This window comes from Varanus komodoensis, unplaced genomic scaffold (genome assembly GCF_004798865.1).
Source record: "Varanus komodoensis strain SLA01 unplaced genomic scaffold, ASM479886v1 scaffold29_1, whole genome shotgun sequence".
In the NCBI taxonomy this organism is placed as follows: Eukaryota; Metazoa; Chordata; class Lepidosauria; order Squamata; family Varanidae; genus Varanus; species Varanus komodoensis.
The window spans coordinates 4,882,687-4,909,383 of NW_025335759.1; the positions used below are offsets into that span (position 1 = coordinate 4,882,687).

The 26,697-nt window shown below is 49.4% G+C and overlaps 1 protein-coding gene across 1 annotated transcript; it reads right to left on the reverse strand.

Annotated features, from left to right (window-relative positions):
• Positions 1-15,433: 15,433 nt before the first annotated feature.
• LOC123026049 (CCN family member 2-like) lies at positions 15,434-26,475 on the reverse strand. The gene is made up of 5 exons (XM_044435282.1): positions 26,389-26,475; positions 20,641-20,854; positions 19,312-19,566; positions 17,979-18,202; positions 15,434-15,756 (listed from the first exon to the last, which is right to left on the reverse strand). The coding sequence occupies exons 1-5, from the start codon at positions 26,452-26,454 to the stop codon at positions 15,445-15,447; spliced, it is 1,071 nt and encodes a 356-aa protein (XP_044291217.1). The 5' UTR covers positions 26,455-26,475; the 3' UTR covers positions 15,434-15,444.
• Between the last annotated feature and the right edge of the window lie 222 nt (positions 26,476-26,697).

Here is a 26,697-nt window from a genome sequence, read left to right on the forward strand (position 1 = left end):
GCCCTGCTGGAATGTAAGAAAAACCAGAAAGTGGCATCATGTCACATTTTTCAGAGCAATCCTCTCTCTCTTTAATACGAGGCGCAATAGACCTGATATTCAGATCTTCACTGCCCCTTTATTCCCCATGCAGGGTCCCGATCCGGATCATTCCATCCATGAAGCATGGCCCTGCGTTTACAAGGGCGTAGGTTTTGTCAAGGACATGCTATTTTGGAGGACACTCGTTCGTAGGGTTGCCATAAGTTGAAGACGACTTGGCAGCACGTGCCTGTATTGGCCTCTGTCACAAAGAACACAAATCTCTTTTTGTGTGAGTTCACAACACAAGCAGCATTTATTTTTACGATGCAGTCCTGGCCATGTCTGGACAGAACTCAGTAGAACTTACCTAAGTCTGTGACACTGCCTGTACTAAGTCAGGGGAAATGTCACTAGACACAGGAAGTACTGCAGTGTAAACACGCCTCAGACCAAGCTGCACAATGCTATTTGTTTAAGCCAAATCGATCTCTCTGGTTTGGGAGAACATTCAACTTAATTGGGTGAACAGTGGTTTTACTTTAAGACTCAACCCTGGCCCATATCTGCCTGCCTGGACTTTACTGTCTTCATCCCAAGCATTTTTTTTCCTTATCCACACTGAGGGCATAGTTTATGCAAGTTTAAATAATAAAGGGGGCCTGGCTGGGTCATTCTAAGAGTTGTGGGCCTTTTTTCTGTCTATCCTTACACCCTGAGAATACTATTCACAGGTAGCAGAGACAGGGCCTTTTTATTGGTGGTCCCACCCTTGCAGAGCCTCCTGTCCAGTAAAATCAGGCAGGTTCCCTCTTTCCCCTTTCACAGGGACAATAAAGGATTATTATGATTCAAGCAGGCTTCGGGTGTTTCGTTTTCTCTTGTTTCTGTTCTGTATCATCTCTATTGCTTTTTCTTTGCCATTCAATTGTATGGTTGCCTTTCTCCTCCTTGTTTAGCTCTTTTGCCTGTATTTTACATACAAGAAAACAGATCTAAAAGCTGATGCTTTTAATTTTAAAAAAGTTACAATTGCCCTTTTAAATGTTTTTTTAAAAAAGCAGCAGAATACCAGTGTTGGTTGGAATACCAGTACTTAAAAAGGAATTTGGTATACCTCAAAAGTTTACTTCCAGCAGCGGGTGGATCAATTGGACCAAGGTCTTGCATCATGCACTGAGGTTCTTGCTCTCTAGAAAAACGAGCCCAGTGAAGCAGCAGGTCGTGAAATCCGTTATCGTTGCAAATGTTTCCCTGAGGGAAAGTGCTGGGAGCTCCAGGTACAATAAAACGAGAATAGCAAGAACACCAGGTTCATTCGTCCAGCACAATTCTTGCAGAGTTCCGGGATTTCAAAGTGGGATTTGTGGAGCCCTACCCGGGCATGGACTCTAAGAATTTCTGCATGCACACCAGGTCTTCTACTTCTGAGCTGAAGTCTCTCCCCAAGCAGGTGAAAGCAGAGGTTTGGGAGGATCGATGCAAAGGGCCAAGGAACCACGCAAGGAGGGCATTCCGAGCCCTTCTCCAGACATGCTACTGAGCCATTGACCCTCTCAGTGCAAACAGCCACCACTGGCATGGCAGCTTGCGCCACATGACGTGTCAGGAGATGCCAACCATGGGATGTTGGATACACCAGTTAAAAACCACATAGTTGTGCCCTGTTCTTCCCTGATTGTGCTCCCCAGCTGCTTGATTTTCAGTTCTCTGATTTTAAATGCTTTCGTGGCTTTGGTTTGCATTCTGTCTTTGCATGCTTTAGGATTCGGTCCTATGCCTGCTTAGAAAGAAAACGGGCCAATGACCCCCAGTATGCCCCAGCCTGCTGCAGAACCACCAAGAGCCCGAACAAGCATGGCAAGATTGGTGATAGAATCCATTACGGTTTAAACAGTGTGTCCAGGTGGCTGGGCATGCTAGGAACTGGCAGCCTTTATCCTGTCTAAGCATGCACAGGATTGCAACTCTAACTTTTGCAGTTTAAATGTGTATGTAGCAAACTGCTTTGAGCAGTCCCCCTTAGAGACAGTCAAGCAGTCTGTGAGGATGAATAAAATTTACCTTCAGTCTCTAGGGCAAAGGCACACCGGTCTCCATCCCATTTTTGTCCTTTACGCAAACCCAGGCACATGCCTGTTGTTCACAGTGTGGTGCTTGTGCAAGCAAAGTCGGCCCTGTTGTGCTTACCCGGGCAGCCTCTGGGCTTATCGGCTCGGCGCATGCATTCGCCAGCTCGCTGAGTCACTGCTCTGCATCCAAGGGCTCTGCTGACACGGCACAGGAAAGGCTTATTCAAAAAACACACTCAGCTCAGACAAACAGAATAGCAGTCATGTGTGCATGTGAGTCAAGGATCCAGTGCTTGCGTGCCCTGCCTGGCCAGGGGTCAGCGGTAAGATGCCCGCCAGCCGGAGCTGAACCATCATCCACTCGAGGGCCAGTGGGCTGCAATGCCATTTTTTCTGCAGGCGTTCCAGAAGCAAGCCATGCGCCAAGTGGCTTTGCACAGTGGTGCAGCTAGAGGGATTTACATATTGCTACATCGCCCCACAGCCAAAGCGCTCTCTTAGGCTCAGGATTTAATGGTCTGGAGGCAACTGCATATACCACGTCCCTTCTTTCCCACGCTACCACTGTTCCATGCTTTGCAACCATCTTCAAACCTCACAGCAACAAAACAAAAAGCTGCTTGCCAACTATGTTTTTAACACACAAGGTTAGCACACAGATGTCCAAGTATTGTACACAATGCTCCGCCCATGTGTAATTATGCATGTCAAGTACACTGGAATCATAGGACCAGTACAACTATGAGAATAGAGCAGAGTTGGTTTCTGCTGCTCTGAAGCTAGACAAACAAATGGTCTTTGCGAAGGAAAGGGGTGATCTATTGTTGAAGCCAAAACAAGGACACAAGCACCTGCAGCCCTGAACATGCCCCAGCTGGTGCCTCCTGGGGTGTTTTTCTGAGGTTACTCATGGACTTGGCGCATCAGGCCTGATGCTACACATCTCTTAGGTGGTTGTAAGACAGATGAATTGTGGGAAATTCTGGAAATTCAGGAACTCTTGGGTTCACAGAACCAGGAGAATGCACGCTTGGACCGCAGCAGTTTATTGGCTGGCTACCCGGGAACCCCTCTGACAGAGACAAATCTAACAGTGCTGCTGGGTAGCCAGTATACCAAACTGGCAGCGAGCTTCCAGAGCACAGACAGTTTTTTATACGTTGTGGATCACATACACAGTTTCAGGGCAATGATGAGTTTCTGAATGGGTGAGAAGGCAAGGAGAAGGCAATGGGGAGTAATATAGAAACATTGAGAAATCGTTATAGGCATCAGGAAAAGCATCATGACCCATCGAAGGCTCGAGTAGCAGATAACAACTAAAACAATCAGGCTTACAGAAATCTAACAGGTTTAAAATGTTGTGATTTTTGCAATCGGAGATACAGAATTCCTTAAGAGAAGCATGAGATGCCTTAAGACAAAGCATGAGCTGGCTAAGTATGTTTACATTGCAAGGGAAGTACAGCTGCTGTTTTGGAGCTGCCCCCCCCCCCCCCCGTGTCCCCCCAAGAAGGAACTAGGGAGGAGTAAGGAAAAGCCATGCAGATGGGGAGGGGGAGTGAGGGCAATGCTGCCAGATTCAAGGACAGGCAAAAGCATCGATTTTTGAGGATTTATTTGGATTTTCCCAACAACTGGCAGCAGGAGTAGAAGTCAAACCCAGGAAAAAGGGGCAGGCTTCCAGCTGATGAAACTGTGGCCACCACTGTCAATCTGCCATAATCCAGACTAATTTGATGTCCCATGAGTTCAAAACAAGAACTAGAGATCTGTGCCATGCCAATAAGTCAAGCACAAATTCTCATCAACGCATCAACTTACCATTCTTATGTGACGCACATATATGTTGCATATTATCAAGGAATATAGTACTTAATGCCTTGGAAGACAGGCTGGAACAATCTTCCCTAACTTTAAGCCCTTCAGACATTTTGGACTACGACTTCCAGTGTTCCTGACTGTCAGCTATGCTGGCTAGAGCTGATGGGTATTGATGTCCAGACTGCTGGAGACCACCAGATTGAAGAAAGTCAGGCTAAAAAGACATTACAGATGAAGTACACTCATGCAATTTAGTTTTCTAAGTGTTTCTATGGTTTGCTGCTTACCTAACACATGCAAAAGGTTAAATACAGAATTATATGCGTGCAAGCCTTCAATTCCCAGCATGCCCCACAGCGTGCTGGGATTGGTACCCCTTAAGGTACATAGGATTGCACCTTAGGGCAATACCAACTAGGCAAGCTAGGGCTCCCCTTCAAAAACATTAGGTTGGTCTCTCCCGCCACTCTCCGGGATTCCATTCCTAAGGAATCATACTTCTTGTTGCCTAGGTTGCATTAAAAATGAAAAGGCAATGGGCCGGCTGGCATATGGAGTTCAACAGACACAACACTCTTGGAAGGTTTCTGCTTATTTTCAGACAACGATTAGAGGTCTAAAGAAGGCTGTCCTTTCTAAATAAAGACACGGGCTGCCCTTACCTGGAATGTTGTCCTTAGATGTTAGTCTGTTGATCCCAAAATAGAGCAGGGAGAGAAAGTGGTCAAAGGGGGCAGGGGCATCAAAAGGCTTGGCGGAGGTTGAAAAAGCGTGTGCCGATGCTATCCCTGAACGAGGGCAGGCCGTTTCACCCTCCCCGTGTTTGTCTTTTGGAAATGCCTTGCATAGAATTTTGTAAGCATGAGTGGCCAGCATTATAATTCTTAACACAGTTTAGCACATTTTTTTCTGCCGTGTGTTTGCACACAAAATAAGTGCATGGGCACTCGGCCATCATGCAGCGGCCAGCCTGACATTTCATCCAGCACAACTGCAGAGCCGCGTTTTGACTTTCGGATGGCTCATTGAAATTCTCCTTTTCTAGGATAAGCCTGGCGACAACAGCCACCGTCTTTTCTTTTAAAGCTGAACAGGGCTTGATCTTCTCAGAAAATGGATGCAGCAAGCCAACAGGAGAGCAAAACGTTCAGCGATGGGATTATGGTGGCTGCATATGGTTTGGGGCAGTGATCCTGGACATGAGAACCAGGATCACAGGAGTGGGATGAGACTGTAGAAGTCACCTTATCCAGCCCCCTTATTAATGCAGCTTCTGCAATGCAGAACACAACCACAGGATCCCTTACTGTCAACCCCCTGCTCAATGCAGAAAACACAACGCAGGTTCAGCTTACTGTTCTCTGACATGGGGCCATCTCACCTCTGCTTAAATACCTCCAGGATTCTTAAACTGTTTTAAAATACCAATATCAAACAGCTCTTCCCAGCTGTACATCGAACTATCATGTTGAGTCACCTTTGCTAAGCTGGAAAGACAAGGGTCTGTAACTGGATGGGAGATCCCACAGGGACACAGAGCAGGGGGCTGGACTGGATAGCCTTATAGACCTTCCAACTCTACCAAGAAGTATCTCCTAATGTAATACATGTTTATCACATGCAGATAAAAGGGATACTGCTAGCTAGCTAGCTTGCTTTGCATTCCACCCTTCTACCAAAAACTTATATTAAAAATGGCACTCCACTCAGTCTTTGAGATCTTTGCAATACTGAACTTGAACATCCTGTTCGTCTAAAGCAAGACTCAGCCACTCAGCCATGGCTCTTTCCCATTTTGTGGTTCAACCACACCTTGAGGGCCACACGTTCCCCATCCCTGCTTTAAATTGACAGCAAGTTGTTTTGAAAACAGTGAAATGGGATTCTTCTGATCTTAACATGATGGTTCTACAAATACAAACTAGAATTTGTTATATAGCAAATAGAAACTCTTATTTATTAGATAGCTAACAGTTGGTTATGGCCTGGCCATGAGCTATCATTATATCAGTTCTGGTTTAAAATTTACAAGATTGTCAACATGACTTGACAATAATTATTATAGATGCTTCTGTTCTCTAAGGTCATCTAGATTTCATCCTTCTCTCAAGAGTCTCAGATTCTTCAGGCGTGGGAAGAAGTGAAGATTAGACGCCCAGGAGAGGCAAACCCATTTTAACTCACTACAATAGATACCTGATATGTGATCTTGGCTAAGAACCGATCCTTTCCAAAGCAGTGCTATAGAAGGGGGTTGTTCAAGCAATTTGGTCTCATTTCACTGTTTGCGTTATGAAATTATATTTTCCAGACTGTTTTTCTTAATGAACTGTTCCATATGCATAACTTTGTTAGATATTCTTATTTGCAGTTTGGATAAAATTCACACTTTATATCTGTAATTCATTGAACTTGACACATGTATCCGTTTGATCTTTTTTATTTGCAAATGTATTATTTTAATTCACAGCTGGGGGGAATGGAGACAAAAAGCTGGTTGTCTTGCAATTCCCCCCATTGGTTTTAGTTCAGCAATCTGGAATAAGGGAGGAGATGTCTAGTCATTCTTCTTTTAACAGTTTGAAAACATTATCATGTCTCCCTCTAAGCTCGTTTTCTCCAGGCTAAACATAACTGGCTCCCTCAGCTGCTCCTCTTGGGATTCGAGTTTCATGATTTTCCAATCGTTTCTTGGACACACACCAAATTGTCAATTTCCTTTTAAAATTACGGTGCCCTAGTCTCTACTCTGTGCTCCAGGCCAGCACAGAACAGAACAGAGCTATTGATCTGCTTTTGTTAAGGCAGCCTAAAAAGGTTGTATTTTTGAATATTTTTTTCGCATTTGTGAAGCTCCGTTTATGTCCCGTTCAGTCTAACCTTTGCATGCAGAGGAAACACTCCGTTGTTGCATTTAACTGCTTCTATACATCATTGTGGAGCACAAGGGGGTGGATGCTGGAGAAAGAGGGCAGCGGTTAAGAGCATGGAAGATCCATGTTCTAAGCTCCACTAAGCCCCGGAGCACACTGGGCGACTTTGGGCCAAACACAGACTCTCGGCCAATCCTACCTCACAGGTCTGTTGTTATGGAGGTAAGACTGAGAGGAGGAGAATGATGTAAGCTGCCTTGAGTTCCTTGGAAGGAAAAGGGTGGAACATAAATCTCATAAATAAAGTAAATAAGTGGCGTTTAGGTCTTGAAGGACAGCACTGGGTGCATCTTGCAGCCTGCCCTGTGCTCCCTAAACGACCTCGCTGCTTTCAGGGGCAATGGAGGGTATTGTCCTGTTGCCAGTGTTGAAAGTGCGATCAAACCATGAGAGCTGACCTAGCGGGGGCGTGTGAGCCCAGCACTTGCGCTCAGCCATCAAACTCGCTGGGTGATTTTGGACCAGCCACTGATTCTCGGCCCAACCTACCTCACGGGGCTTTGGCGAGGAGGAACGGGTACAGCACGTTGGGCGCTTCGGAGAAAAGGAGGCATAAAAACGTAGCAGATCAAATAAGCCCATCTGTCAGCTGCTAATCATGCAACAAAGCGGGGGGGGGAGAGACCCCCACCCTTGTCCTTCTGCAGAGCAACAGACTCAGCTGGGCCCCGCTGAAGGCGAGCCTATTCGTGTTACTGGCTCAGAAAGACATCCAGGCCCGCTCGGGGGTGCTTTCCGCAGGGCAAGAGGTGCAGCGCGGCAGTCGAGAACCGGCCGGTTTGCCCGGAGCGCGCACGTCGCCGGGCGGCCATCGGGGGCGCTTCCCAGCCATCGCCAGTCCCGGCGCGGCCTGCAGCAGCAGCGGCGGCGCCCCGCTCCTGCCGCCCGCCCCTCGACAGCCGTGCCCGCCCCCCCTCCAGCCCCGCTGGGGGCGCGGGGCGGAGGGAGGAGCGCGCCCACCCCGCCAGGGCGCCCGGCCACGTGCTCCCGCCCCGGATCGCCGCGCGGCGGCCTGGCCCGATTCTCTTGGGGTCGCGGAGAGCTGCCGAGAGCAGCTGCGCCCCGGAGGCAGTTGAGCCGCACTGATAAGCCGCGCCGAGCCTGCCGGGGAAGAGCGCGGCCGAGGTGCCCGGCAAGTACCGAGAATCTCCCCAGGCCTCTTATCGCTCCCCGGGCAGCTGGTGCCTCGACGGCACGCCCGCGACGGGACGCCATCAGCGCCGGCCACGCGCGCCGCAGCAGGGCCTGCGCGCCGCCGATAGGGCTGTGCGCCTGGGCCCTGCTCTTGCGTTTGCTGCGGATGCGATCCTGCTGAGGGGTTTGCTTTGCCCCCTCTTCCACGCAGCCCTGTTTACCAGCTCCCAGGCTGTTTCTCACCACCACGAACGCTCCAGAGCAGATTTTTTGGGAAGCTGCAAGGCTCTGGAGGAGGAATCGGCAGAAAGCATCTGTGTGAAGAAGTTTGATAAGTAGCGCTCCATTCTTGAGTACTTGGGTTGAGGCCATTGGGACACGATTTCTGAGCCATCCTGTCGAGCTTCATGCCACCAACCACCTGGGTCTTCCTGTCCTGTAGCTCCGTGCATGCAGGAGGTCCCAGGTTCAGTCCCAAGGATCTCCTGGCAGAACTCAAAAAGAATCCGGCCTGAAACCCCAGACAGCTGCTGCCAGTCAATGCCGGTGCTACTAGGCCAGATGGACCAGCCTTATGCCTGGCTCAGCACAAAGAGAGCTTCCTCTGTTCCGCTTGGAAAGCTCTTGAGTTGGAGGAAAGGCCTCCAGAGAAGTCAGGTGTCATCACGAACATTGACCAGCTGGCTCTGGGCTGCAGGGTCCTGCTGGGTGAAGGGTCCTTAGGGACCCCTTCCTCCATCAGGGAGTGCTGACAGCCACCCAAGCAGCACTGGATGGCTTGCGCTAGCCACCTTTTTATTCCTGCCGGCTCCAAGGGTGGGAAGGTCAGGGGAACTGTGGGAAATTAAAGGCCTGGTAGATTCAGATGCCTGCCAAAGCACCCATACAGGAATTGAAGGGTTTTCCACAGCATGCATAATCCTGAGCCTTGGTAGTTGCCCGAGGATTCCTGGATTCCAGTCTATAACAGGACCTGGAGCCTCCTTCTCGACCTCTCCTTGCTGCTGCTGCTGGTTCACTTGCTCTCTCTAAGCTGAACGAGCCTTAGCCTCGCAGCTGGGAATGCCCAAAGGCAGCCCTCTAGACCCATTGGATTGCAACACCTATCATCCCTATCAAGCTTGGCAGTGTTTGCCTGGATGGTTCAGCTCCGAGTGTCTTCTTATGTCTTATGGGACTTACGTAAGTGCATACAAGATCTCAGCCTTATCTGTGTAAATGCTGCAGTTTTTGTTTCTTTTTCTGCAGCTGCTGTTTCTCTGCCACCTAGAGCCTGAAGTTGCTCATAACAGGAGAGAGAATATTTCCAAGGACTTTTCTGTTGCAATTCATAGATTGTTTGGGTTTCGTTTTGTCTCTTGTTATCCCTTTATTCCTCCTCTTTTTGTGTTTGTAGCATTTGTGTGAAAAGTTTGCCCTTGCTCTTTAGCTACAAAATGGCTTCCAGACTGGCTTAGGAAGATTAATTATCTAAAAGTAATCACATTAAAGGAAAAGGGAGTGGGAGGGAAGGGGGGGGCAGCCACTAGTCCTTAATGGGAAAGTTCTTATAATGATGAGGTACCAATTGGCTTTGAAGATGATGCTGCCCTTGCATCTTCCTTGTGGGCATCCTTCCCAAAGGGAATGTGGTTGGTCTCTCTGGGAATGGAATGCTGGGCGGGACGGACATTCGGTCAGATCCAGCAGGGCTTTGCTGGGATGTTTATAAATGGAAAATGGTTGAAGGAATGGTCCGTGGGAGCTCACTTAACTCTCTTGTTCTTGGAGTAGGTTTGTTCCTCTTAATAAAAGTTTGCAACATGCACAAACAGACAACCTGCAGCCACACCAATAAGGGATGGGGTGCAAGGCAAGAAAGTGGGGTGGAGGTAGAAAAATTGTGATGGTACATAGTCAAGGTTTGTGGTTGGCTTGGAAACAGCTTTACTCTTCCCCTGCCCCCCCTCAAAAAGAGGAAACGAGATGTTTTTAACCCTCCATTCATCTTCCCTCCCATATATGGAAGGGGCATGTGCACCTCTGGAATCCAGATGTTGTCTTCCATTTCTGATCCTCCTGTGTTTTCCCGCCGATCCTTTTTCCCCTCTTACCCTCCCCTACTCCAAAGAAAAATCCATTATGGAGGAGGAGGAGGAATATTTGCACCAGATTTGATTTGGAGGTATCTCTCTGGAAGCACTCAAGGTGTCTGCTTTGGTGGGAATTCTTGAAAAGGAAGATATGCAGAAAACTAATCGATTTTTTAAAAAGTTAAGGGGATGGGAGTCTCTGCAAGAAAGAAACCCAGGTAGTTTAATAGTGAAACTTCTGCAACACTTTTCTCATAACCCAAACAAGGGACATGGTGGCAAGATTAGTACCACTAAATAGAATGTTGGGTATATCATGTTATTTTTGGATATGAAAGCGTTCATAAAACCAGGTAGTGTACATGTGTTCTAAAATGGGTGGGTAGAAAGCAAATTGCAATCTGCTGTCTGGGTGATTAGCAGCAGAACAGCAATTTAAAAGCCATGTGGTTTAAATCAAGACCCTGTGGTGGAAAAGACAACCTGCAAATGTCACTTTCTTTCTCCCAGTTTCCTTTGTAGCTGAAGTTCATGCTGACCCTTCCACAGCCAGTGGGCAGAGTAGAGACACCTATAATTAAAAAAGGAATGGCTTGGACAAGTCGAAAAGAATCTCAGAACCAGGGTAGCAAGTGAGGGGATGTGAAATAGGTGAGGATTTCCCCGTGCAAATGAACAGATGTGAACTGGAGAAGTGGTGTGTAGTCCAACGCATCTGGAGAACTTCAGGATGCAGGGAAAGCTGTCTTCTCTTGCTATAGATCAGCAGAGAAGCAGACCACCCTGCGAAGCTTCACATGTTGGATTCACTCTTGGATTCTCGGTGCGCTAGTGCTGGGAAATATTACTCCTTTGAGTGGGTGTGAGATGGGCCCACCAGTTCATCCTAACTGGGTGGATCAGCCCTGGGCGCCTGGAGGTTTGTCACCGGAGACACATCCCACAGAGGGATGAATGGAAGCCAGTCTTATCCTGTACAGATCAGGCCAGGGGGAAGGGCCCCCTGAAACAGTGGGGCGATGGATGAAGCCCGTAAGCTGCTAAGCCTCCATAAAGCCTCTCTTCTGTTCAGGCTGCAATAACTGGATGCTGCTTTGAACATCTGTTTGTGGCTATTTGTAGCTCAGCATCAGGGGCTTTGGGTATCCAAAGGGAGCTGATGGGTGAGCATCTGTTTTCCTTGTCACCAGGTTGGAACCAAAGCCACAGACGCACCTGAATTCTAACTATCTCCCATATTGCAGGGGCCGTCCTAGACTTCCTTTGCTGTGCATGATAAATCACCGTAATTTGCTTTTGGGTGCTTTGTTGTATCTGGATGCATTTTGGAGGATGATGCTTTGTTGCTGTTGTTTTTAAAGATCTAGCTCACATTTATGTCATTACAGCCAAGCGTGGGGTCAGTAGGCAGCACTCTTGGGCAACGGCTGTGGTCCCAAAACTTGTCCTGGCTCACTGACGTCTGCACCACCCCTGACTTCTTTAAAAAAACCTTCAACCTGTGCCAGGCAACTGGGCCCGGGAGCTGCCATAATGTAGCTTCAAAAATGGATGTCAGTTCCCAGGCACAGTGGCTGGTTAGCAGGCTGCCAGAAAGTTTCACTTTTGCGGAAAGTACCAAAGGGTCCCACACCTGGACACTCAGTCCAGTTTTGACCCAAGTTGCTGTGTCTTTGTGGAGATACTTCTCCAGGATGATACCCACCAACAAATGCTGGATCATGGGCAAGAATCCATTCCAATAGAAGCATGTAGGGCGAACAAGATCGTTGAAGCAGCAACAAGACAGGCATAGAAATGCTACCTAAGGTGTTGCTTATGGCTGATTTCCAAGGATTCCCAACTTAAGTTACAAAAACTATGTCACTTTCTGAGCCACAACCGAGGGGAAATTGAGTCCCATTAATCCATTCAGTGTATCATTTTAGTTGAAAAGCAGTTCAGTTCCTGAGAATGCTTGACAAAACCTGCTTTATTCTTGGTTTTGTTTTGTTTCGCCAAGATAGCAAATTCAGAGCTTAGAAAGACACTTTGGAAAGGAGAAAACCAAAGAGGCTCCTACCCCTTTGAAGACCAACAAACCTATTATTATGGCATAACCTTGCACAGACGGGATGCGCCGTGTGTCTCTCTAGGCCACAAAAGTTCACGCCTTACCAAATGTGTTAGACTGTAAGAGGCAACAAGGCAAAGGAGATATTTTCATTTGAGGATTTTGTTTATTTTGTTCTGTTTTACAGTCTGTAGCAGACTGTAGGAATTCTCTTAGGGCCTCTTAGGACAGTGCTAGAGGGCCCATAGGCCAGCCTGGATTCCCGGATCTGGATCAGAGCACTGTCTCCAACCTCCAGCCCTGGGGATCAGAGCTCGGCCCCTTCTCTCCGGCCTTTATGCAGCAGACATGGGAAGCACGTCAGGAATGTCCTCCACACTCTCCAAGAGTGGGAAAGTGAGCTTGGAGAGAGGGAGACGGGAATATTGCAGGGGCCAGGAGAGGCGATTGAAGAGGCCAGGCGATGAGTTCTCCTGAGTCCTCTCCAGCCCCCTCCTCCCCACATCCAAGATAAATAGAATAGTGGTAGAGTTGGAAGGGGTCAATAAGGCCATCCAGTCCAGCCCCCTGCTCTGCTTCTGTGTGTGGTCACCCATCCAGCTGCACGCCTGCACCGTTCCAGCTTAGCAAAGGTGACCGGCCATGCTAGCTCCGTGGAGAGCTGTGCGGGATACTCCAGCCCAGTGGGCGGAAGAGCCTATCTCAGAGAACAAGGGAGGCACGGGTAGCCTCGGCCATTTCTCTCGGTCCACCCCGGATGACCCGAAGTCTCCAACTGCAGTATCAGATGCTCCTCTGCAAAGGCTTTTCAAGAAATAGGCCTGGATGTTCCTAGCACTGACCCCAAGGAGGGGTTGCTTTGTAATGCCAGAAAACAGGACTTTAGTTCAGCCTTCCATGGCTAATGGGATAGGGTGGGTGGGAGCTGCGGACCGCATCTGCGGAGCTCCAGCTTGGCCGAAGCTGCTCTGCAGAAGCACACCCAGCAGTGACCTAATTCTGCCAGCGGGTGATTATTTCCCTCTCTGGCTTGCCCATGCCAAACATTAGCGTTCTCCCTAATGAAGCACCATTAACTGGCAAAGCCAACCCATTGTCTCCCACTCATCCGTCCTGAAAATCGTGCTCCCTAGAAGGCCACAAACTAAGCAACCCACATTTTCCATATAAGGAAGGAGCATCGCAAACTGCAAACCTGTCAGAGCATCCCCGAAAACTCTACACACTGTCGTCTTGGAGAGGAGCTGCCCCTTCCTCTGGCCATCGCTCGGCCACCCACGGAACTTCAGTTCCTCAGAGTGGGTCGTGCGGAAAGCAGGTCTGGGAGCTCTCGGGGCCTGTGCTGCTGCCTCTGATGCGGCCGCTAAAAAGCCATTCAAACTGGAACAGCAAAGCCCCTCTTCCTCATCTCAAACAGCACTATTTAAACAGGTAGCGCTCCACACAAAATCACCTGCATGGGATGACTCCTGGTTCAGAGATCAGGAGGGAGACGCAATCCCCTTTCTTTGCGCCAGGCATAATTGTGCATCCTCTGTCTTGTCCTCACCCCTTACCCCTTTTCTAAGCTAAAGAGCCCCAAACACTGTAATCTCCCCTCGCAAGGGAGATGCTCCAGTCCCTCGATCAATGTCATTGCTCTTTTCTGCCCCTTTCCAGCTGCACACGTATCCTTTTTGAGGTGCGGTGACCGGAACTGCACACAGGACTCCAGGCATGGCTGCATGCACCAGAGATTCCTAAAATGGCATTATGGTCGTGGAAGTTGCTTTTCTGTTCCCTTTCTAAGACTCCCCAGCAGGGGCTCTCCTTTTTTTCCAGCCACTGCACACGGTTTCATCTCACTCTCAAGCATGGCCCCAAGATTGATTTCCTGGTCAGTGATCAGCAGTTCGGCGATTTTATCAGCATATAAATGCATATCATGTTAGTGATAACATACCGTCCTTCATTCATGCAGGAATTGCTATTTACTCAAAGGATGTTCCGCTTTTCATTTTCTCCTGCTTTTTAAAGAGGTTTATCATCCTCCATGTTTAATGCATTGTCTTCATAGCATTATTTTAATATGACTTCTCTGCACCAAGTGAGGAAGAAGTGTAGGGGTTTTTTAAGCAAGAAGCAGAGAAATAAAGCAGCAGAAAAAAATATGCCACAATGAAAATAAGTAACTACAAAATTTTGAAAAATGTGCTCTATGGTATTTACATCTGGAAAAGGCAGGGCCAGAATCTCTCGAATTGGATTCCAGTTTCTCTCTTGGGCCAGAGATACGGAGGGGAGGCAAGAAGATTCTATCCTGAAAATGCCCTGACATGTTTGAAACAATCTCCAAATGATATTTGGCAGGAGACAGGATACCCAAATCGATCGGTTCTTGCAGATCAGAGAAACCTATGTGATAGATCCTTCCTGCTATCAATCTGTACAGTCCAAGTTTTCAAAGTTTTGTTTTGCTTCAAGTTCCACTCTGCTTTTATCAGGACTTGTTCAGCAGCTTCAGTGATAGTAAAGCATTATGACCTTATCGTCCCCGGCTGATTTCATGCTCCAGCTAGGACGCTTCTCATGCACAACCAATCGGAAGACTGTGTGTAGCTCTTCCATCTTGTCTTCCTGAAATGATTCTCTGCAGTAAGATGAAAAGCAAAAGAAGCAGCGGGGAAACAAAGGAGGGCTGCAAATGGATGATGACCACATCCGGAGCCTGCCTGGAAATTTCCAAGGACGGGGCATGGCATTTGCATAGTGAAAGCTCCACATAGAGGCAAAGAGTGTTGACTCGAGTGGAAAGAGGTTGGAAGAGAGCTCATGGAGCGTGGCCCGTGCGTCCCACTTCTTTTCAAGCTGTGGACATTTTGTATTTGAAGCACAGGATGACGTGGTCGGCCACAGTCTGCAGGAAAACAGTGTGGTCGCTGTAAGATGGAGAAAAGGATACCAGGAAGAAGTGAGGGACTGTGTACAGAATCTGCTTGATGGAACTAGCCTGAGGCCTGCACAATGCTGGGAAGAGGTTGTTGTCAGGGCTGGATCAGAGTTGCTTGGAGTGTTGCTCAGGAGGTAAATTCGGATCTAGGATAGAGGTGAAATTTGGGTTGGGGCAAAGTGAAGTGCTTTGGCCCTGGTCCTAGAACCACAAACTCTGGATGTCCTGCAGCAGCATAAAGGACCACGTGATTCCTGGGCATCCGCACCACCTTTGGCCCACCCCTGTAATGGAGGCCCTTCTCCATCATTCTATTTTTGCCCAAGGTGGCAGTAGCAGAAACATTTTTTGATACTTTCATACATGCCCCAGTTTGCCGGACTGAGGAAGCCAGGAGGGTGAAGCGCTACTGCCTCTCCAGTTTGACGTGGTCCCCAATCATCCGCCGGTGGTAGACGGCCAGGAAGATGTCGTTCTCTGCAGGGCAATCGTAGTGGCAGGAGCAGGACTTGATGACCATCATCTTGCGGACAAACGACCCTCCCTCTGGGCACCGGAATGCCACTTCCACCGTGCTGGTGACGTGCGGGGTGCAGCAGCGCCCGTCGGTGCAGCTGCCGCAGAACTTAGGTCGATAGGACTGGACACTGGTGCAGCCAGTGAACTCGAACTGGATTGCCCGGCGGGACTTGGGGCTCCGTATGCACTTCTTCCCTTTCTGAAATGAGAAAGCCCAGAAATGGTTGGCCTCTGGCGGAATCTTTGGGGAGGGGAACACACGAAGCTGCTTTATGCTGTCTCAGACTGAAGCTCCACCTAGCCCAGGGCTGGGCAGACGGGAGAACCCAGAGGGGAAAGATTTGGATCTCAAGTCCAGAAGCCCTTGCCAGCCTGGCCAATGGTCAGGGATGCTGGGAGTAGAAGGCTAGAACATCTGGGGAGATATGTTCTGCCCACCTCTGGCAGCAGACCTGAGATAGCTTCCCCTCGCCCTACCTGGGGATGCTCAGGATTAAAATGGCAACCTGCCACATGCAAAACGTGTGCTCTGCCACAGAGCTAAGCCTGCTAAATCTGTCGAGGGGACAAAACAGGCGTTGCTTTCACCGTGGGCCTAGCAGTTTTATGTGTGTATGTTTTAATTATTCTAGGGTGGGAGCAGGCCTGATCTAGACTGGGCCCCTACAGCCTAATCTAGAGCGAAAATGGAAAGACAGTCTTTACAGTAACGTCTGTTTTGTCCCTAGCTTGCACCAGTTCAGACGGTGGGAGAGGCAGGTTCACATGACACCCATACAAACCTGAATCAAACCAGGATGTCACAGAGACAGCCTGGCTAGAACCAGAGCGAACCCACGTGGCGCGCTCACTAGAAAGTTAGGCTAAGGCTGGGTCTGTGACCTAGGGTAGCCTTTCCCACTCTGCTGTTGTCTGGATGTTTTGGACTATAATGCCCATCAGCCCCAGCTAGTTAGGCCCCATAGATGATGGGAGTTACCATCTACAACATCTGCAAGGCACCATGTTGGGAAAGCCTAGGAAGACTCAAGTTCAAATGCTCCCTGTGCCATGAACCTCACTGGATCAACTCCGATCAGTCAAGCTGGCCCAGTCTAGCCTAATTCATAGGACTTTTGTGAGGATAAGATGGGCAGAGGTATGCTAACAGGAGTTCTTTGGAGGACATGAGGGCTAGAAATGAAATAAACAACAATTTAAAAACCACACAAGAGGAACTCTGCTTTCCATCCCTAGTTTTCTATGTATCTTTTATTTTTAAACATTTCTACCCTGCTTTTCAAACCTGAAAAAACTGTCTAGAGGACCTGATTATGAAATGCCAAACATTTCAAAACAGACATAATTTCATCAAGAGGACGACAACAGCAGAAAGTTGCAAACCGTTAGTGACAACAACAATGTCAAAGGATTGTTTAAAATTTAAATGATAAATTTAAAACCACCAATAGAATGGTGGTGGAGAATCTCCGCCCAGGAACCAAACCTAGCCCGCGGATGGTGCCCTAGATAGCCACAGCCCCTTCCCTTGCCTCCAGTCCATCTCCTGCCAGCCACCCTTCATTTAATGGTTTCCCAATTTTTGTGCAGTTTCCCCTAATTTGAAAAAGCTGAAATGCCTCTCTAGGAGCACTTACTGGCAGCAAGATCTTGAAGCTAGGATGCACTGTTACTTTTGGTCTCATTCCTTTTGCCTTCAGCTTCACCCACTATGGGGTACAATACTTTATAATGCAGTAAAATATCAATGTATGTGGAGGGAGATTTATCATATGAAGTGGCATCTATTCATGTAAGCTCTCACCTGAATACTAAGTGGCACAGACCAGCCGGAAGTTTACCCCCTCAATGAGAACTAGATACTTTAATTGTTTGGTGAAAAGTGTGGTCTTCTCATCGACACCAACCTAGAGGCAAAGCTGAGGGCAAATGAGCTATGACTAGCCACCCTCAAAATAACACCCTGACACACACAAAGACAGAATAAAAGGGAAGCAATCTGTAAACTCCATGGGAACTGAAAAAGATGTGAAAATGCCCTCTTAAAAAGTGGCATTTGCAACCAGAGCAACCAGAAGTCACGCTACAACTGAGGAAGTGGTGAAAACCTTGCACCTCTTCCAGATACCCAAGGAAGAGACACGAGAACAGCTGGCTATGGAGGAACTGATAAATGCACTGAAAACCCCCAGAAAAGGGACTGAAGAGCAACCAAACACGAGAGAGCAAAGGGCAACAAGACAGGAGAGACGCGAGTCAAGCCGGCGGCGACCCTGGACCTAATTCCATGCAGTTCCACTCGCAGAGGCCGGCCGTGCGGGGCTGGGTGGCCTTCCCCAGCCCCACTCAAAAAGTCCTGGTTTTGGCCTTCCCACGAGCTCTCTCGCCGCTGCCCACCCCTCGGGTTGGCGGGCACAGTACCTTGATGGTCTCCTCCAAGGGGCCTTCGCAGTCCCGGACCAGGCAGAGCCTGCTCTCCTTCTCCAGCCGGCACTGGGGGTTGTCGTTGGTGACCCTGGTGGAGATGCCCATCCCGCAGGTCTTCGAGCAGGCGCTCCAGCCGGTGGTCTGCACCAAGCAGTTCTCCTGGAGGCTGTTGTGCCGGGACATGGGCGTGGGAGGCGGACTCTTCCTGTAAGCTGAGACTGGCAAAAGGGCCTCCGTGAGCAAAGCGCAAGGCCAGGCGGGAAGTGGTTTATCCCTTTCACTCAGCACTATGGGCTTCCAGAGGTTCCTTATCGTGCCCCTTTGTCACGGATCTGCAACCTGCTGCTGTAGTTTCCCTTTTGAGGAGGTGATGCTTGTTGCAAACAGGTGGGTTTTTTAGAATCAGCCACTCTAGAAACTCTTTTAGGATCTCTCTGGATGACACACGCTTTATCAGGGTGTTTCCATTTTCTTGGAAGCATCAGAGCATCCTTTGGGGCAATCTTTGGAACAATTTTCTTGTCCGCCCTTCCACACTTTTCATTACACAGCCCAAGGGGGCGCTGTGGCATAGAGCGGAACTGGGAGAACAGGCCTGGGCCTTTTAGTGAATAATGGAAACCTCTAAGAAGTTTTCTTGCTCTGCAAAAGCCTGTGGAAATGACTGGAAAACAGGCGAGGCTCTGAAAGGATGTATAAAGGCCCTCAGAACTTCAGTGAGTGAGAAATCGCAGGTGCACCACAAATGCTTCGTGCAGCGAAGTCCTGGGACTTGAGAAGCAGAGTAGAAAACACAGGAACCCCAAGGTGCAATGTGAGGAAAGATCACCCTGATGCTGTCGGGAAGCCTTGATGGCAGCCGCAAGACAGGATAACTGGGTTCAGTCAGGAAAGACCCCTTTCACCTTGAACCTCAGCAGTTTTATTGAAAGATCACCCAGGGCCCCTGCAGTTACTCCAAGTAGTAGTTCTCCCCAGCAACTACAAGCTTTTCGAACATATGCAGAGTGTTTTATAGACTGAGTCACATGGGCCCAGTAGTTTATGACCAAATAAGGGGAACACAGTCAGAAGGAGGTGAGGGGTCTGCAGAGGGGGCTCGATACAATGGCATTTGATGGCAGGATATGTTAATATCCTTACATTAAGGATCTCTGAGGCACAGAGATGATGGTGGCTCTCAGCATGCAAATGAGGGTGATTGCAAACCTGTTAACCTGGCAGCCTTATCAGCGCTTATTGATCAGCAAAAGTGATAGCCCTGGCAGCTTTCCAGCAAGCTATCAGGTCCCCTGCGCCTTCATTGCTCCCCTGAAGCGTGTCTCACCTGCCGCCTCCTTTCTGGAGAGGCTTTGCTGCCTGCGGCCGCCCTTGCAGATCCACTCCTCGCAGCATTTGTTCTGCGCTTTCACCCGGCGGGGGAAGGGGCAGTCTGGGGAGGGGAGCCGCGCGCCGTCGCTGCAGAGCGGGATGCAGCCGATGGCTCCGTCCATGCAGACGCACTGCAGCTTGCAGCTGGGCTGGAAGCTCTCGCCGTTCAGGTAGACGCTCCCCAGCAGGTCGCAGGTTGCCCCTTCGTGAGCTGGAGGGAGAAGGTGGGAGCCTGTGAGAGCAGCCCTCCTCCTGCTCATGAACCATACATCGTTGCCTCCTTCAGATATCTTGGACCACAGCTCCCATCAGTCCCAGCCAGCATGAGCAGTAGTCAGGAATTATGGGAGCTCTAGTCCAAAACACCTGGAGGGCATCAGACACAGAAACATGTACATAGAAACAAAGGAATGCTTGCTTGTTTGCTTTCCAGTCATCTATGTATACTCCTAATTACTAGCTCTTTAGCCCAGTTATTCTGAACTTCTGATGCATACGAAATAGGCTCCCCTCATGTGTCTTTTATGCAATTTATGTACGTCTTGGGAGCAGTGGATTCTGGTTTCATACATTTTCACAGAAGCCTATTTTACACATAACACTAAATCACAGTCTATTGTAACTATGTTTTCTTGCCCTGTGTTTTCATGTGTCGCGCAAACAATAGAACAAACCATGGTTTGTTTTCTCACTCCATGGGTTATTTGTTTCTGTCCTCCTTCACCACCGCCTACCCTCTGTTCTGACGGCCTTTCTGGTGCTGCCCTGCTGGCATATAAAGAAGCTGCCCTCCGACCACTCTTGCTTACTCACACCTTTTGTGAAACAACGGATAATTCTGAATTTGCATGACACGACAGCTCATGGTTTAAACTAGTCACAGTTCATAACCATAGGGTCTCTTCGTGGTTTGTTTGTGGTTAGCAATGCATTGCTAACCCATAGTTCCAGATTTGCATGTAACAACCAATGATTCAACAAACTATGGCGAATTAAACCATGGGCTGTCATTACACAAGAATCTGTTCAGAGAGTTGGAGGGGTCATGGGGGCCATCTAATCCAACCCCCTATTCTATGAAGGAAATCCACAGTTAGACCCTTCCCACCAGAAAGCTGCATGAAGACACCCCTGCCAGGCAAGAGGGAGCTCACCGCTCCTTCAGACAAGTAGTTCCACCTTCCTGTTTAACCCAAATCTCTCACCTTAGTCCAGTCCTGGCCCTCTGGACAGGACAAGTCTCTGTCTGCTGTCGCAGCAGGGGAGAGAGTCTGTGGTAGCTCACCTAAGCAGATGCCGCTGTCTCTGTGCACTTTGGAGAAATCACAGTAGAGCCCTTTGTGGCGGTCGCACGGTTTCTGCAGGGAGCACAGCTCGCCAAGCTGCCTGGCACAGACCTTGCAGCAGCCGCAGCCGTCCAGGAGAAGGCTGGTGCCGGCGGGGCACTGGAGTGGCTGCGAAGGGCACTCGCACGGGTATGTGCATGCCTGGGACGCCACCTAGGGCAGCAACAGGGAAGGGTAGCGTCAGGAGAAGCTCGGAGCCAGAGTTCTGTCACATCCGTCGCAGGGGCTCCTCCGGCAATCCCAGGCCGGGCAGTCTCTGGATGTGTCAGCCTACAATTCCCAGAATCTCCAGTCGCAGTCCAGCACCTCTGGAGGGCCGGGAATGCTGCAATATACTCACCCTCTTGGAATCGCCCACTGTGGTGTTTCCCCAAACATGCCCCCCAAAACAAAATCTTTATTGTAAGCTGCCTTGAGGCCTCAGTCGTAGGTGACATAAAAATGGAATTATGAATAAATAAAACATAAGAACAACATCACTACAATCAAACAATACCGTGATGACATTAAACATTGGCTCATATCATCAATTAAAACTGCCGAAATATTAGTTTTTAAAAGACCAGGGGAAATGAATATAAACCATGCAGGGGAGAGCAAAGTGAGCGCCAGGCAAGCCTCCCCAGGGGCTGAGTTCCATAACAGGTGTTGCCACCGAGAAGACAATCCCCCTGCTTGCCAGCCAGCTCACTGCAAATGAGGCAGAGGCACCCGGAAAACAGTCTCTAAAGACGACCTCATCCTTTTGCCCTCCATTATGGGATCAGCACTACTTTAGGTCCATGAGTCCATGCAGAGCTCTAAGCGGAAACTTCAGCACTCAGAAGTGCCCCCAGAGCCAGCCGAGCTTTTTAGATGTTGCTCCTTCATGTCGCCCACATTCAAGTGTGAGAAATTTCAGGGGTATCCGTGCATACCAAGAGTTACTTCCTTGGAAGCAGATCAAGGGCAACTCATGCCATTTCTCTCAAAGAAGGGTTATTCATAAAACGTATGGGCACCCCAAGTGGGTGTCCACACTATTAACATTCCAGCAGACTATTGCATCGCATGGGAAATCCACTCATGGTCTTCAGCTAACATCTAAAACATTCTGCATAGGATCATTTCTGACTCCTGGGCAGAGCCACCTGTCCCTTGCCCTGCAACCTGCCAGGTAAAATGAAATTGGGAGGGAGAGAATAGGGACGACCCACCTGTTTCTGGATCTGACCTTGCCTGACGCTGACACACAGCCCCAGACCTTTTGTCCTTGTGGCCACATGGCCTTTGACAGAAGGAAGGTTTTCCACCCTTGCTTTATCTCATCCAAGGAACCCCTTCCTGAGGATCTCGGTTTTCTGCAGAGAGCGAACCAGCTGTCTGCCTTTTCCAGGCCCTGTTCCAGCACTGAGTTCTGGCTATCCACGCTGGCTTCCCTCTCCCTTTCCTTTGTCCAGTGGTGGGAAGCAAAGTAAGCCTTCTCTGCCCTCCTGCCGCTCCATCCACCCAACTGGCCATCTCGGCTCCCACTCAGACACCCCACTGGAATGTCAGCAGCTGTCCTTCGTCGAGTCTTAAGATCCAGTGTCTCACCCACGTCGGCCGCTCCACTTGCAGAGGGGATTCAGTGTTTGGAAGGGATCTTGCATCTCAGAGGCACTGAGTAGCCAGGCAGACGGAAAGATCATTCAGACCAATCCCAAGCCCAGGAGATTATGTCCTCAACATCTGTTCCAGCTCATAGCTTTGCAGCTGTGCATTGATGCACCAACTGCAGTTCCAGGGCAGTCTCCAAGGGAAACCCCATGTATTACAGTGGTCTTTACTGGAGGTTGTGTGGTGTGTGAAGTACCACCACCAGCCTATCTCCGTCAAGAACAGGCTGCAGCTGGAAATCCACCAGCTGCAGATGGCGGAAAAAGATGTTTTGTGGCACCTGGGCATGCCGTCTGCAAAGAAGTCCAGACCCAAGCAGGCATAGCCAAAAAGCTTTTGTAGCAAGAACCACCTCCATTCAGGGCCCTGCTCCCGACAAACATGCTCAGTGACGCCCTGGTCCCATCTGCTCAGCCTGCAAGTCGAAACAAGATGCATGTGCATTCAGTCCTTCGGGCTGAACCTGGCGAGCTGGGAAATTACGCACTGAATGTTCTTTCTGCTTCAGTCACCCAACTTCCCCACTGCCAGAACCTCCTGGGTGAGACACCCACTCTTGTCTCTGCAGCTGTTCTGGCTCCCCGGAAGGCCTGCCTGGCTCACACCGATCCCACCTTGGGGAAGCAGCCAACCCATGCATCACCAATGCCATTGGCTGATGATGCGCACAACCAGGCTCAAGGGGATTCGCTGAGCTGCTCTCGTGATACTGAGAAGGCACTTCTGGGATTCCACACTCCACTGTCTCCAAGCCCAAGTGTACACAACTGAAATTAACACCGATTCCCCCCGTCCACTCTCTGCTCTCTTTTTCTGCCTTCCTCTGTCATTTCCTCTCTGTCCAGTTTCAGACTATATACTCCAAGGGGCACAGAACTGCCCTCCTCTGCTTCATAGGACACTCTGCATGTGGTTGCTAATCCACTGCGGCAAAGAAGAAACATAAATTCTGTAGCACAGTTCTTAGATTCTGCACTCCCCTCGTCCCAAATCTAGATTAAAGGAGACAAGTTTTTCTCTGATTGCATAAAGGTGATGGGAAATTACAGTATCTCCATCATCAGGAAAGATCTTCTGTAAATAACACGGGGAGAGTAGAAAAATAGCATTCCTGCAATGTTCCCTGGGATACCCATGAAAAGATGGAGAGGGAGGAAGTGGCTCAGGACCCTCATCATCTGTCAGGTACTTTGGGCTGCAGGCTAATTAGTCGCATCGTGGCTTATTAGCCGCCAATGGTCTAATGTGTCATGTGAACCCACCCGCCCTGTCCATCAGGCACCTTCAGCCAAGCATGCATTTGAGGGACTGCCACTGCAAACTAAACCTGTGGCAAAATTAGAACGTAGCACTAATTCACTGAAATGCAGGCTTTAACTGTGCATTTTAAGTGGCTTCTCCACCCTGCGAATAGCTCTTTGGATACTGTCGGGCTTCTCTTTCTCTCTCTCCAGGAAATGCATTTAAGAATGATTTCCAAACAATGATTTCTCGCTCTCAATTTGTAAAGAGAAGTTTATTTTAAACAGCCAGTAAGGGTGTCTTTCCCAGCCTGGTGCTTCCAAAATATTTTGGACTTCATCTCCATTCAGACCCACCTAGTGCAGCCACTGGCCATGAATGTCAGGAGTTTTGGCCCAAAACATCTGTATCCTTGCCAGGCTGAAGCGGCTCCTCTTTTCTCAGCCCATCAGTCCTCCCTATCACCAGTGTATGTCTCTCTCTTATATGTATATTGTTTTTATACCTGTATTGTTTTATAATGTTATTGTTTTGATACCTTTCACAGTTTGCTTTTATACTTCGTTATAAACCATCCAGAGAGCTTCAGCTCTGGGTGATACAGAAGTGAAATAAATAATAAGATGAAAACTGTAATAAGGGCTGCGGCTAAAATGGAGATAGTAACAACCTCTACGGACCAGAAGGGCTACTAGTCAAAAACCCATCCTGGGTAGTCATACCTTCCGTTTTGCTCAGCCCTGTCTGGCACGGCGTGTCTGAACTCAGACAATATGATCGGAATACTTCACACACACCGTCCGCAAACACCCTGCCCTTCTTGGTGTTCTTCAGGCAAGATTTGAGTGGAGAAACGTCTGACTCCTAAAGTCAGGAGGAAAGTTTTGGAAGTAAATCTGGATTCACCCCCCTATTTCCTTGGGAAAACCATGAAGACTTGGATTGTAGAGCAGCTGATGGGATGCTTCCGGACTCTGAGCACCACCAATTAATTTGGAACTCTTTCCTGGTTTTCTCCTGGAAGGATTTTGCTTAGGTAAGGGGGAAAGGACAGGAGAAAAGCAGTGGAAAAACACTGGAAGGCAAAATGGAATGGAAGGTAAAATCTTAGAAAAAAATAACTGTAAAACTCCATGAATGAGGCTGAGCAGTTGCACAAAGCACCCTTCTGGCTCAGCGGTACCACAGACAGGAGAGGGGCAGCTGGAAAGTTTGGGAACTGCCACAGTGCTGGGAAGCTTCCTCATCTGCCCCCAACCCCAGGGTTGTTAACTGCAACTCCCAGCATCCCCAAGCACCCGTGCTGGCTGGGGATGTTGGGTACCATAGTTCAAATCCTCTGGGTTGGAGAAGGCCAGTTAAAGGGCTGGGGAGTCCTAGATTCAAACCCCCACTCTGCCATGAAACTCTCCGGTAACCTGAGGCCGTCACCATCTCTCAGCCTTATCTCCCTCATGGGTGCTGTGCAGACACTAGCATGCAGAGCGAAAGAAGAAACATAGAAACAGAGCGAGTCAGAAGGGGTCTCCTGGGCCATCTAGTCTGACCCCCGGCTCCAGCCGGCTCCGCTCATGACATGCTGAGCTTACTGCAAGATGGACCGGGGGGGAAATGTAACTTAAGAACAACCGCCTCTCATCCAGAGCACCTTATTTGTACATGAAGCCTGGTCTTGTTTATTCTTGCTGCCCTTTTGCATTATAATTCATTTTAAGCACATTGTTTTCACAAAGTTACATCACTGGCTAAGGACCTCTTTGTATTAGAAGAGGAAGTTTCCCAAGTCTTTCATACACCCCCACCGCCCCGATCTCCCTGGAAGTCCAAGTCTAGAGTTTCCTTTTGCTATGCCCTTCGAGAAAGAGATGCCCCCCCCCCCCAAAGTACCAATGACCATTGCAATGCTCCTTTGGTGACCCCCCCCCCGGGAGCTATCCAAGTCCAGCCTCACGGACACTGCAGCAGTGCCCCTGAGCACGCCTTGCACAAAACCGGCACAGCCTGGCACAGTCCCAGCATTATGCCACAGGGCAGCCCGCCCAGCATGATCTATAACACTTGCAGAAACACGGACGCCAAGGAAAGAGGGGGTGGCCCACTGACAGTTCCTGCACGCACATGTCTTGTGGCCCACCGGGACCCGCACCACCGTTGCTGCTCCTGCACCCCCCAAAATGGCTCCTCCTGAGCCTCTGCTCTGGCGTGCATCCACCGCTTTTCCACGGCTGCTGCGGCATCACCAGAGTTTGACAGTGCCATGGCAGAGGGTGGTAGGGGCTGCACTGAAGCCCAATCCTGAAGGTTGCCCACTCCAGCATAGGAGCATACACCTCTCTTACACTAGGTCTATGCTACACCAGCCCAAATCATTTGCCCATTCAGCCCTGTAAGGTCTCCTCTGACTGGGAAACTCTCCGGGGTCTCTACTCCAGAGGGTCTTTTTTAATTATTAAAAAAACAAAACCGGAGATCCTGGGTTTGAAGCTGGGACCTTCTGCCTGTCAAAAGTGCCCATCAGCCACAGCCCCTCTCCTTTGCACCTCCCAAGGCAAAGCATCCTCCCTCTCTGAAGAATTCATTTCAGCAATCCCAGCAAGCTCAGCACGTGTGACAGCAAAGCCGACACCGCTGTGCTTCCAGCAGGAATCACACCGGGCACCCAGAGCATGCGATGCGTGAGCCGCCTGCACGGGTGTCAGGCTGGCACAGCCCTGCCGTGTGCAGGCATGTCCTTCAACAGGCACCGGAGGCAGAAGGCAAGCTCCCTCCTCTCCGCGCATGCAGTTCCGTGGTGCATGGATACATACCCAGCCAGGCCCGGGGACGTGGAGGAAGAGAGTGACAGTGACGATGGCCCCCACCTTGGCGAGCATCGTGAGCCCCCTGCGCCCTGCACTCTGTGTCGTCGTTTGCAGGATGCCGTCCTCAGGCTCATCTTTAAATAGGCTCGTGTAAAAGGGGTGTGCCTGGACATGAGTGACGACCTGGAAAACAGCCCGATGTGCCACAGAAAATGCACTGAATTCCATAAACACGCACACACATTTCCTTCTGCAGGCCTGCTGGTGAGGCCTGGGATGCAGACATAAAATTCCACATGGGTGGTGGGGGGGGGG

Bases quoted from the DNA above. Each gene is read 5' to 3' on its own strand.
- LOC123026049 (XM_044435282.1), bottom strand. From the start codon at position 26,454: ATGCTCGCCAAGGTGGGGGCCATCGTCACTGTCACTCTCTTCCTCCAC. The intron at 20,855-26,388 runs GTATGTATCCAT...TTGCTGCCCTAG, and splicing joins ACGTCCCCGGGCCTGGCTGG to GTGGCGTCCCAGGCATGCAC. The intron at 18,203-19,311 runs GTGAGACACGCT...CCCTTTTGCCAG, and splicing joins CTCCAGAAAGGAGGCGGCAG to TCTCAGCTTACAGGAAGAGT.